Genomic DNA, 13,848 nt, shown 5'->3' with positions numbered 1-13,848 from the left:
TTCATTGCACTATCGAACGGCCCCGTGGTAAAGAATCTTTGATCGATAGTTTCTTGACTAATTAAAAAGTTTGTTTTGTAGTCGTTTTAAAATGGCGTGACAGGGGCATTAAAGTGGGTATAAATGGAAAAAGCTGCTTTATGTTTCATCTTGACTGAACGACCTACTACGGTCACGCTGGCCATCGAATGGTTTATTATAGTCTTATTGATACCACGTTGTTGAATCGGTTCCGAGAATCGGGCTGGAAGGGATGAATTATTTCAGGCCAAACCAAATTTAGTCTGAATCTGGATGTCTGAAACAAATTTGCATTTTTTTGTGTGTTTATGTTTTTGTAACTGCGACAGTTGTTTAATTCAAGTGGACAATGTTGTGCACACGTTCGCAACACTGTAGTTTTCGGAAAAAGGGTTCATTTTGTTTTTAAACCCTGCTAGACCCTCTAAAAAATGCGTGTAATGTCGTTTTATTGCATAACGTTACAAAAGCAATTAATAATCAAACACTATCAACCGAAAACAAAAATGTAACAAATCATAAATAAACAAATATGCTTCTCGCCACCATCGTCGCCATCGCCATCCATATTTTCCATTTTCTCCGGGCGAGGAAACGTGCCATCTCGTTAAACGCTTTATCATATGTAACCAACCAACAGCAACAACAACAACAACAAAAATCACGCCAAGGAAACACGCCTCAAAGGGTCTATGTCCGTTTTTATTTTTTTCGTTTCTTCTCACTAAATATTCCACAAACCGAATGCACCTGTGTTAACAGCGACGCAAGTGCAACCCGGCACGCACCCACACTTGTTCAGGCGTAGCGAGACGACGGGAGTAACAAAAACACACCCTTAAACGCCATGGTGGCGCACATCGAACTCACGTCGGCCTTTATCCGCACTCTGCAGTGATTACGACGATGCATTCGGGGAGAGGGGGGGGGGAGGGGATTGTTTTTCGGCGATAGCACCCACCCCAAGCCACGTTCGTGTGTGATGGCTAGCGTTAGTCTGGTGCGCGCGTTTTTAAGTGATTTTTTGAAAACAACGCTTCACTTTGCATTACATTACGAACCACCGCATCATTATTAAGTGGTCGTCCCTGTTACACACTCACATGCAACAAAAGGAGCTCCACTCACACACAAAGATCCACCCGCGCTCACCGTCTCGGTATCGGATCCACGAACGCATGCAGGGTCGGCCGGAGAAGGAAAACGTTTTCCATCGCCAACCGAAATTCGCTCCCGAAACGTGCGCCACCGCCTAAACGCGTTTGATCCGGCAAGTAGCGCTCAGTTCAGTTCCAGCAACGGTCCATCGCACGTGCGCACACGTGTGCGATCGCGCGAAAAAGGGTTTTTGCTACTCGATTTGTTTAGTTTCGCGTGTTGTCCCGTGCAGATTTTTAGGCGCACGATTCCGCCTCATTTTGGTAGCATTATTAGGAGTGTTTCTGTTATTGAAAAATTGCAAGCACGAAGCAGTGGGCAGCAAAGCTTAAGTGAGGATCAGCTTTTAAAGTGTTGGTGTGGATGACGTGAGGACGTGAGGGCGTCACGTCCTAAATGTGATCTTCGTGTGTGCACAAAATTAACCGTCTATTGAGCTGCTGTACTGGTGGATTGAGTTTTTGGTGGTGAATAAGCAATCATACGTGTGCCAAGCTGCTAGTGCAAATCATTTTGTGGAAAGGAAGGTCCATAATTGTGTGAAGAAATGAGAGCAGAACGTGTGATAAAATTGCTTTATTTTAATTCGTTATAAATTAAGTGGATCAAACTGGCTGTTTACTGTAGCAAAAGCTGAATTTCATTACAGTTGTTAACATAACTGGATGATTGCTTTAGAACAGATGATGAAGAATAAATTTGAAAAAAAATGTTTCAAAGCTCAAAGCTTTTTTTGTTTTGCTTATAAAGTTAAATTACTTGCTACTAAAAAAAACTCCAAATAATTGTTACATTTTTCTGTGAAAAAGCCACCATTTTCACCAACGCTCTACAAGCAAAACATGCGCCCCTCTGTATGTCGATGTATTCTATTTTCTGCCATCCATTTTTTGCTTCATCAACCAAATTAGATTCCACGTGAGCAGCGCCCAAAATCGGATCCACACCATTGGTGCTAAAAAAAAACACACACAGCAAAAATCAATGTCAATTGAATTGAATGTCAGCAATCCGTATCCGTACCCGGAGCCGGTTATGGATCATTGATTCATTTCATCGCAATACCCACCATTACTTCGCGATTGTCTATTCTTTCGTGGTTCAAACGTCCATTGGGTTACGAAATCGGGATCGAAAAATTATTTTCTCTTACGCAAAAAAAAACATTAGATATGAAGGTATTTTGGGTTTTGAAGCTCATTAATCTTGGAGACAAAATTTCAATATGATCAAAAACATTCACATAACGCTCCACGATGCACACGAAAGCGAAGATGAGAGAGGAAATTAATTAAGCAATATTTAGTGTCCACAAAAGTCGACAATTTATTGTGACGAATATGGGTGCCGAAAAGGACAGACACGAGACACAGCAGCAGTATAAGCCCGTAAACCCAATATAGTAGCGCACCATCCTTGATTAAGTCAAGTTTTAATTATAACTGAAGCTTTGTCCATCATCATCTAACGATGTTTTTCTTTGCTTCCGCGAGCAAAAGAGTGAAGCCGCCTAGTCCTGATTTTCCCTGTTGAGAAGCAGCTGTTTTTATCCGTCCGCTTTTTATGTGTGCCAACAATTAACGTCCTGAAGGGGTTGATGTTTTCCTTCCTCTGCTTGTCATCTCTTTTTCGTCATCATTTGAAGTCCTCGGGCTTTATTTGCGGCGAAAGAATAGCTTCCTATTCCTTACCAAGCTTGCATGTCTTAGCGAAAGCAACGAAAACAAAATTGGATTTTAATTACTGCACAGGATTAAACTGTTCTGTTATCATGCTTAATAAGCTTCCAACAAGCTACCCAATAACGCACCGGTCATTAAATTTCGCTTATTGAAATTGTTGCGTTTAACCGTAGTACACGTACATCGACCCGCTTTTTTCATCCGGGGCCCACGGCTGGGAAAATCAATCACTTTCAATTGACCACTCCCTGTACACCGTACAGCGCGTACGGTGTGTGTACCGATGGTCGATGCAGAGTTGAACACACCGAAAACATTACCATGTTGCTCGTCCACCCATCCCAAACGCCCGTGAGTTGCATCGGATGTAACGTAATTGTGTTTAACGTACGCATCCACGCATTACAGGGTGGAAGTGGGCGTTTTTCATCGTTTTACCACACAGTTTACATCCTCTCTTTTGGCGCTAAAGCTTGCTACTAAATCTTTCTAACTTAGTTAAGTCCAATTATCAAATTATAAGTACTAAGTACCTGAGCATCGAACTCTTCTTTGCTCATAACCATTCTTTCGATAACAAGCCCAAGATCAAGACAGTCTCGATTGTTCCGGTTGCTCGTAAACAACAAACACAACGCCACATGGCGCTGAAAGTGTCTATCGACGCCCAACACCCCCCAAAAGGTTGGCTCGCTCAAGATCGCATGGCACTGAGTCACGCATCGTGCGTTTGTTGATTTCACTTTCAATTCGCGTATCCGTGTGTGTTACCTTATGTTTAGAGGGGGTTTTTTTCTAATAGGCTTTTCTCGTAATTTACCCTTTTTGGAGGAGGCATTAATTTCTTTTCCAATGTACTAGTACAGTATGAACATTATACAGCTTGCTTAACAACATTTGATTAACAACAACAGGAGATGATTGAATTCCTATTTTTCTACCCATCATAAATATTTACTCAAAAAAATCTTGTAATTGCAGTTCTAAGAAGAAACAATCGATTCGTCATTTTGCGTTTATTTCCTTATTTTTATACAACCATACACACACGTACCAACCGTATGACCTTCTGGAGGACGTTTCGGAAGTCGTCAAACACTTGAAGTGAGCTGTTAACCGTTTCACACTTTCCAGCATGATTTTAAATTCCATTCAATTCCTCATACGCCACCCGAAACGCGCTAGAAGGTCATACGGTAGTCCACGGCTTACGGCTCACTTCCGGGCGGCGATACGAACGAGCTTTCAACCGTAAAGCGTGATGTGCGAAACCTTTTTTCTTTCCACGGAACAACGGTGTGCGTGCCCGAAGGGGAAGCTTTTTTCCACCCCTGTGATCATCCTTCGGACAGCAACGCTTCCTTCTCATGGTTTGTTTTCTGTGCTGATTGGGTACTAATAAAGTAGGGCATTCACTTGTGTATTGTTAAAGAAAAAAAAAAACAACCCAGACGTTCCACTGTCGATGCTCTGATCGGAAGGACATGTATCAACAATTTGCACAGGAAACAGATTGACCGACTTCGCAATAGTACTTGTTTACTCGAGTTAAAAAAAGGCATTTTTTTCGTAGCAATTTTGAATTGACATTGGAGTTGCTCAGTGGAAGTAGAGTTATGAGACATAAAGATGATTTTAAAATATGTTTCAATTGACTTTAGAAGAAGTTCATATTAATCGTTGAAGGTTAAAGTTTAAGTCGTTAAACTTTGCAGATAGTTTCACAAGTATAATCAACCTTGCAGGCAACGACAGCACATGACAGCACAAGAGTATCAGTAGATATCAGAAAACTCTCACATTAAGGGCAAAATTCTCAGACGATATCTCATCGAACTTGCATAAAATTTGTTCTTTACACTTATTTTACTTCGTTGCACAGTTAGGCAGATTTTATTTATTTTACTCGTTATTACGGATAACGATCAGAATATCAGAATATTATATTCTGATATTGACATATTGTCTGATGACTTTGTTCTAAATAAGACATCATTGCTGCAGTTTTCATACGGCTGGAATGGGGTTCAACCCGAATCGGATCGTTCCCCCGTAGCCTCTGACGTAGAAGGGACTAACTAATAAGATGATCGATGCCCGGCGTAACTTAAAAGGTCGTTAAGCCAAAAAGAAGCCAAATTAAACTAATTCCTGGACAATACGGCATTGGACCGTCATAATCAATTGTAAATAAATAAACTGATTCCTGTTGTCTAAGCATGTACTTTTGCTCTTTAAGATATTGTTATCTTTATGAAATCAACTAAAAATCCCTTAAATCTCTGACCAAATGTTCAAACCTTCTAATCAAATCGTTTCGGTTGCTAAAGTTGCTGTACAAAGTTTGGTCCTTAGTTTTCAGCTTCTGATGGCGCTCATCAATTGTTAACTGTAAGGCATCCAGTTTTAGAAGTAATTCACAAATTTATTACGGACTACTGGCTGTTCACTGAGTCAAAATTTGGTGCCTTAAAGCTTAAAAATTGCAACGCTCCATAAAAAATGAATATCTTACAGATAAAAATTGATGAACGCTGTCAAAAATGTGTGACCTTTCAAGGCAAAATTAAGCAGCAACTACTGTGACAAACGGCCTACAGGAACTTCTAATTAAACCGGCCATCAATCCTTTTAAATTCGTAGCAAACCATATTAAATGTCAAAATATTCAATGCAAAAATATAAGATAAGAATGCTAAAAGTAAACAAAAACAGGACAGTCAAGCGAGCGAGGGAGTTTATCAAATTCCATTATCATCCGCAAGCATCCGGAGCTACCATTGTGTACCACCACCAGGTGTAGAAAATCTGCTTTACCACGGATCAGTTACTTCCTTGGGATTTGTTGTGGTATTTCTTTTGGTGGTGCAACGGAAAAGAAGTTTTTTGCTTCTTCTCCTCTTTTACTTTTGCTTTGGTTCGGCAGTCGGCTTCATTACTAAGCGTTAAGTAAAAATTACACCAAACGTGCCAGTTTTTCTTATTAACAACTCCGTCAACCACCGCATTCAATACCGCTGACATTCATTCGTCCGCCCCAAACGAAGCATTGTTTGTTGGAGAATTTTGATGAACGGAGAAGAATAGCAAAGTTAGGATTCTGCATCTTCATTCCCATTCTTTGAATGTTTGATTGTGTTTTCTTACCAAACAAATATTGGATCGAACTACCCGTTCTCGGTCAATAACTTGTAATCTTCGCTGCTTTAACTGCTTTTCTATCTGTGTGTGTTTGTACGAGAAAAAAACCTCTTCCAAGCTTTGAGGACTTTTTGAGGAGGAGAATTTTGAAGAATTTTTGAAAGTCAAACAACGAAACGCAATGAACGAAAACTTGAAACATTTCGCACACGACATAATCCATACATGCATAAAATTCTCACTAATCCGTATGCGTCGCGCCAACCACCAGAATATTGGGAGTTTTCCAAGCAGGACGAAAAACTTTAGCTTCTCCACGAGCTCCTCCATGAACCAATCCACCAGTGCTCAGTTGTTTGGTCGTGTACTCAAAAGAGAGAAAAACAATTCTTTAAAAAAATACGATTTTCTTCCCTACTCCGCGCCATTTGTGCAGAAGAAAGCTTCGTTCGTAGCATCTGTGGTTTGCTGAAACTTTGTGCATTTTAACAACAGTGATTGAATTTGTGTAAGTGTGTGCGTGAACAAGAGTATTGCTTTTTTAAGCGTGCTCTGTGTTGTGTGCCGTAAGGAAGCCCTCACAATTAAGTCCAAAATGAGACGCGTCTTTTATCTGGAGCGAGACAAGAAACGGGACTCCACGCTGGACGATACCATAATCGGTTTACGGTACAGGGTAGGTACACGGGAAAGGAAGCAGAATAGTCATAGTCCGGTGTTCCACGAGATGTTCTAAATATAATTAATTACGTATAAAAATATCCTTTCTTTCCCGTTCGTTTCCTTTTCGTCTTGCTGATCGTGAATTATCATCGTTTTGTTGTTTTTTTTCCTTTTAAGAGCTCTTCTTTGTTCTGTACAATACGATCTAGAAAAAAGGAACAAGCTCACCTGTCCGTCCGCGAGTGAAACAATAGATAAAAGCCCTTCAATTTAATAATAGATGACTGGACTAGCGAGAAGCGCCTTTATTGTTTTCTCCTGCCAAGCAATGGCTTTAGTTTGAGCCCTTCAAACAAAACTCATTACACAGTAAAGATGCCGTCAGCTAGGTGCAGCTTTCGGAAGCGTTCGCACAGGTTTTGAGGTGTAATTATAAATTTGTAATTATATTTCAAGTGTTTACTGGTACAGTCTTCGAATCCGATTCACTTGCCCAAAGTTGCCAAGGAGTGCACATTGTTCATTTTGCGAGCTAAAAGCTAAGTCGTGTTACGTTTTAAAGATTTAAACTTATGCATGTTTGTATTTTGTAAATTTTTGAAAAAAATCGCCTACGATTGGCATTTTGGAAATAACATTGAATGAAAATTTTATTAAAATTATTGAAACTTATGTCAACAGTTAAAAATATTTGCGTAACTGTTGTGCAGCAACAATTTTTGAAAAATTGACTTTTTAAAAGCTCTACCTTATAATTTAAAATTTATCTAAAAAAGCTCTAAGCTTTCAGATTTCAAGGACACGTTTTGACAACGCGTCGCAGTTTAGTCTTGATTTTTAAATTATAAATACCTTTGAGTTTCTTATTAAAACATATTTATGTCCAAAAAAAAAACTACAAATTCAAATTTTAAGCAATAAAAATCAAAGCATATTTTTGAAAGGTAGGTTAATAAGATGTGGTTCTTATATGCATAGATGATGCCACTAAGATTTAATAAATACGATTTTCTATTAGTTCATTTGACATCTGTCAGAAAATAGGTCTATGAATTAGGGTACTATAATGAGCTATGCTATTGACTTTCTAATCAGAAGAAAACAGTTCAAACTAAGCTTGATGAATGTTACCCACGCACGAATCTGACCTGTATGTTGCAAAGTTTCAAGAGAATGCTCACTGAAATGAAATCACCAGAATAGAACACCTATTTTGAGGCGATCTCTAAAGGCTTATTAGACTTGCTGGAGCCCTTTACTTGGACTGTCAGTTCTCACTATGGAGGAACGGTCCGGATAGGATTTGAGCCACGGTTCTGTCGTGCGAAGACAGGCGCCGTTATCTTTGCGGGGCTCTTATTGCAAATCTACAGCAAAAAACTTCACTGCGCGTTGCTATCCAAACTTAAAGGGGCTCATGTGGACGAGCCCTAAGGCGAAAAAGCGATAGTTAATCTTCCTTATCTTTAGGAGGGTAAAACTAAGCGACAATATTCATCTGGCAACCGTTTTACAATCCAAACCGTATCAAAAAGTATTTGAATGTTGCTTCCTTTGGAGGATGGGTCGCATCAGTTTATTCGGCCGGAAGTACTTCAAACCTATTAATTTTATCTAGTTTTAAAACAACTGTAAATAGCATATTCATGCCTTTGGAATCATCGAAATTTATTATTAAATGTTTTACATGTAAATTTGCCCGAAGAGCTGCTCACTGTGTCGAAAATTGCGCAGAATCCAACCTAAACCGATAGTTGCAGCATTTCACATTTCACTAATAAATCCTCCATTTTTCTGTTCTTCTCTGTTCCGTTCTTGTTCTGTTCTGTAGGGCTACACAACCCCGGACGGTGTGGCAGCAGCAACGGCAACCGCGACAACGATCGCAACCGCACCCGCGACAGCAAACGGTGACAATAACAATCAGTCATCGTCCACCGCCTCGGTTTCATCCTCCTCCGTGCGCACTAACGCATCCTCCCAGCATGCCAACAACTCCTCCGCATCTTCCACCACCACCACCAGCACCACATCCACCTCCAATACAAGCACGTCCAACAGCACAACCACCACCAGCAGCAGCAGCACTACCACCATCATCAGCAATGGCAGTAGCAATAACAATAACCTTCCCCACAATCACAACCTCCTGCATCACAACCATCACAACGGCAACGGTGTTGCCACCACCCATCTGCTGATGAACAGTGTAAATAACAACAGTCTCCCGAACGGTGGACCGATCGTGAACGGCGGCAGCGGTGGTGGTGGTGGCGGTGGACTAAGCAACAATGTGCGCCACATGAACAGCATCAACAACAACCAAAGTAGCAGCCTGCAGCGGCACCATCATCGGGGCAAGAATACGGGCTCGCCTGTGAGCGGTGGTGGCGGTTCGCCCACGCTCAATCAGTACGATAGGCGGTCGCCGGACGGTAAGGATAATGATGAGACGTACCTGATCGAGTCGAAGGGATCGGGGATCGGGTCGGGCGGTCCCGGCACGGGTGGTGTTGGTGTCGGTGGTCTAGTCAGCAATCATAACAGTAGCAATGGTGGTATGGGAGGTGGCCATCATCATCTGCACCATCACGGTTCGGTTAACATTCCAGCAGGAGGAGGAGGCGCCCTGTCGGCGGCCACTGTTACCGGGGGTGGTAGTGGTGGGGGTACGACGGCCGCCGTTGCAGCCACCGCCACCGCCGCCGAGGTGTACTCCACGTCCAACAGCGAGAACGGCAAGATCAACGTCCAGGTGACGGTCCTAGTCGGTACGTATCGTTCATTATGCTTTACCCATCGTCATCGTCCACGTCATCCTGCAATTCATCCTTCCATTCCATGTCCTTCCCATTGCACTCGCCAAAATGGTTTGTTTGTTTGTTTGTGTGCGTGTTTGTTTGTGTATCATGTATTTGTTGTGCTGCTTTCAGCGATTTTTCCTATGCACAAGATCATTTTCACAAGCTTACTTACTTACTTATCAGGCGCTAGAACCGCTTCACGGTCTTGGTCTGCTGCAATAATCCTCGATACCGCTCACAGTCTCCAGTACCGTTGTCGTTCAGTCCATTATTGCAGTTGTTTTACCGGACGCTTCAATGCCAACACTTCATATCAATTTCCCGTAAATCGTTCTCTCTGGATTGTTTGGTGCCATTCTTATGACAGCCCAACTGAGTAATGAGAGAGCTCTTCAGTGTAGCGAATCCTCTCCATTAAGAATCCAAAAATCCTTCTGAACATCTTCATCTCGAACACGGCTCAGAGAGGGTCTCGTCGCTTTTGGACAGAGTCCACTTCGTACTTTCAGGTAGTTTCCCTTTGCTCTTACCCGAGGTTTTGAGGAGTCTTCTCGATCCTTTGATAACCTTGTGCTACATAGGAGAGCCTCAAACCAACGATATTTATGTCATCAGCGTCATGCCAAGATTTGGATTGACTTTCTGACAAAATAATCCCCGAACTTTCGAATTGAAATTGTAACTAATGAAGAGATGGTAGGAGTTGCCGCATGGTCTTTCCATTTCGGAATCCTCTGCGATAGTTGCCAAATTACGCTGATGAATTCTTCCTCATAAAGTGATTCTGTTTGATCCCCGCGTAAAGAGATTAAAAAGCAAACTCTGCCTTTTTTTCATCCACGCTTCAAACGATAGAAAAGGATTCTCCGGTTCTTGGCGTACCAAAAAAAAAACGCCCGACAAGGAAACGTCTAAATTTATGACAACGTACCAAAAAAAAAAAACGACTTTGGCCTTCAATTTAACAGCCTTGTTGTATTGATCCCACACTCCAAACGAAAACCAGCCATAAAGATGTGTTTGGAGTTTTAACCCATTTTTTATTTTCTACCAAAGGCTAGGCGTCTCCATCAGTATCCCGTAAAAGGGAAGCTTTCACTTTCATTTCTGTTTCACACTTGCGGTTGAGTGCCTTTCGGATTGGAGATTTATTTATATCTTTGGGCTTCAGTTTTATACGTTCAGTTAAATTCCGTCACGGTTTTTTTTCCTAAGGAAGAATAAAAATGTCCGTTTAGGTTTTCTTATTGTCATGTTTTAATTGACTTGCGATAGTGCTTTATTTCTTTATTTTTCTGTTTTTTTTTATTGAAATAAAACGGTTGAGCATTATTTTAACTCATTCGCTTGAGAATTTCATCATGTTGAATCTGAAAAAATATGAACAGTTTTTTCATATTTTTCATAAAACTTTAGTTTGTTTTTTGTAAATTACTGTATTTTTCTTTCATGACCTATCGATTTTACGAAGGTTTCTTGTTCTTTTTCTGTTCACTACAAATCATCCATTAAATTGAGTTTTCCACAAGTGGTCACATAACAGTTTCCGGACGGGTTTTTGCTCTCTTCTGACCGCACCGGAAGCAAACATTAAAAACTTTTATTTGCCGCATCCTTTTTCCACCTTTTTATACATAATAGAAAAAAGAAAAAAATGAGTTACGTTTCTGTTGTGGAATATTGTTTTTTAACTCATACTTTTCGGTTTCCTGATGCGTTAATTTTTTTTCTGCCCATGAAGAGGAAACCCGAAAGTGTGGGTTTTTTTTTTAATAAAAAAATGGCATCTAATTAAGTGCACGTGCAAACAAATTCAGGAGAAAAAAGTGTTTTGCCATTGATTTCATTGAGTTTTTTTTAATGATTAAGACACAGTCAGAAAGCAGAGAAGTGTAATGGAAAAAGGCGACATCGTGATTTGTGATGCTTTTGAAATTCCTTGGTCCATCCACATCAGCGTGCCATTTCCTTCGGACGTTACCGTACGCACGGAACCATATTTGTCATTGAATGTTTTTCTACACCAATACCTTTCGTGTACTATATCTTAACCTTCACTTTTCTTCTCTCTTTCTCTCTTTCTCTCTCTTTCTACACACTTTCCCGTTTTCTAAACACAATTTGGCACAATTTTTGTTTTACGACCATTATTTTGCACCATTGTATTCCTTCCTGTCCTGCCTTCCTTTATATGATTTTTGTATGTTTTTTCTAAAATTTTGTATGCAAACAAATACAACAAAATATGGCTTCCTTGAAACAAAAATCCACACAAACACACACACACACACACACACTTCCCCTCCTGCAACGATAAAAATTCGATACAAAACCAATAAAACCTAAGATCCCTCTGTCGCAGGAACGCTGGCCGATCTGAAGAAACACCGATCACAGAATCGCTCCAGCGTTAGCCCGGAAAACGGTTCCCTGCTCAGCGGTACCGCCCCAAGCCTGGCGGGCAGCATCGGTAACGGCACGGGCAATGGTTCCACAACACCGAACGGTGCCAGTTCCGGTACGCCCCTGGAACTGTCGCTCGTATCGAACGATCTGCAGCATCACCATCATCTGCACCATCCGCAGCACGGCTCGCCACATCTCAACAATCGGCACCACGCGCAGCAACAGCATTACGGTGAAATCGGTACCGGAAACGGATCCCTGCACGGTGGGCCGATGGCGACGGTCGCTGCGAACGGGGAAAGTGAAGCGGGCACGCCGGGCGGTACGCTGTCGAAGTTTAGCGGCAATACCAGTGACGTCGTGAGTGATAGCACACGTTCCAGACGATGCTGTGTGGTGATGTAGAAAAGCGGAAAGCAAGTTCCTTCGGGCGTTTGTTTATCCACAAGAGAGAGAAAGGGAAGAAAAAAAAACCTCGACATTAGTACATCTCGCGGATTAAAACGAGCCTAGGGAGAGGTTTTCGCATCCATAAAATGATTTCTCCGCTTACTGCTGCTTGTCGCTCGTCGAATAAACGACGTTAGCGCCCTCTATGAAGTAATAGCGTAAACTAAATCTTAGCAGATAGCATGCTGTGAGTTTAGCAAGCGTAGCAGAGCAATGCTGTCAGCTGATGGTTCTGAACCAGAACTTCAGCGTAATGTAGGGGGAGAAAAGGAAGGATCCACGAATCCGAAAAACCCGACTGAGATAGAAAGCAATGCAGCAACAAAGTACTTAACATCACTTTATAAAAGCAAAACACACACAACACAACATTTAAAGCAATCTTTTTTTTCGTAATAAGAACTACGCGAAAGTAGGTTTTCAAGAAAATTCTAAATAAATGAAGAAAAGGATTCCGAACGGTATAAAAAGAAGGGAAGCGAATTACAAACCAAAAATACGAAGGAAGGAAAAAATAACAAGTAATCAAAAATACAGCTTTGCTTGGAGAAAATGGCACGGAGCTACAGAAGCTGAAAAAAATTGTGAAAATGTAAACGAAAGAACTGAACAGAAGCAAATAGCTAGGAAAAGCAAGAAAGGATAAAAGAAGAGGTAGAGAAAGCACGTTTGTGAAAGGTTGATTAGCAATAGCTTTTGCTATCACGCACACACATATAGGCAGACAGACAGACAGACAGACAGAGATTCAATTGTGATGGTCCAGATGAATTAAACAGAAAAAAAACCCGGACAATGCTACCCGGTAAGAGGTTGTACATAGGATTATTGTTATTTACTTTATTACTATTGATAAAAATTAATTATTATTATTATTATTTGCTTCTGCTAGAACTATTATAGCAAAAAAAAAACACACACACACACACTATTATTAATACTATTTTCCACCAACGGCCACACAACTTAAGCCAAGTGCAGCAGTGGTAGTAGCAGGACTATGTTTGCTCCTCATCCCCACATCCAGTGTAAAGTGAGTGTGAGGTAGTGTCGCGCGTTGTTTCACATCACACATATACATACTTACTATCAGATTTTGTTTTGATTTTGTTTTTTGTTGTCACATCAGTTATTTTTGTTTTCGTATGTTTTTGTGTTCAGTGTAATGTCATCATCGCAATCATTGTTATCCAATTCAAGAAGGGTTTGTTTTCCTCAACAAGCTTAGTAAGTAGTAAGTCAGAGACAAACAACCAACAAGCAGTAAAAAACGAGTGTGTTTTAAGCATTACAAAAAAAAAACAAAAACTGAGAATGAAATTACTTTCCTCACACAAAGAGCAAAAAACAAACAAAACACATAAAATACGAGCGTGTGTGTGTGCGCGCGTAACCTGTGAGATGTATTCATATATATATATATATATATATAAATATAAAACTATAAATAGTTAGCATGATGTGTAGTGACCGATCGCAAACGATAGTTGCAAGGATTGTGAACGAATCCCGCGGAAAAACAC

General features: G+C 40.8%; 1 protein-coding gene across 1 annotated transcript in view; it reads left to right on the top strand.

The window, feature by feature from the left end:
- Positions 1–12,282, top strand: part of LOC126567895 (protein phosphatase 1 regulatory subunit 12B-like) — a 34,788-nt gene extending 22,506 nt beyond the window's left edge. Inside the window, exons 8-9 of the mRNA XM_050224242.1 lie at positions 8,497–9,436; positions 11,817–12,282. Coding sequence (XP_050080199.1) covers positions 8,497–9,436; positions 11,817–12,280 — 1,404 coding nt within the window. The 3' untranslated portion in view covers positions 12,281–12,282. The remainder of the gene's footprint in view (positions 1–8,496; positions 9,437–11,816) is intronic.
- Positions 12,283–13,848: the final 1,566 nt, after the last annotated feature.

The sequence above is a fragment of the Anopheles maculipalpis genome, chromosome 2RL (genome assembly GCF_943734695.1).
Source record: "Anopheles maculipalpis chromosome 2RL, idAnoMacuDA_375_x, whole genome shotgun sequence".
Taxonomy (NCBI): domain Eukaryota; kingdom Metazoa; phylum Arthropoda; class Insecta; order Diptera; family Culicidae; genus Anopheles; species Anopheles maculipalpis.
The sequence above is the reverse complement of the archived record's forward strand: the minus strand, read 5'-3'. Positions and strand labels throughout refer to the sequence as shown.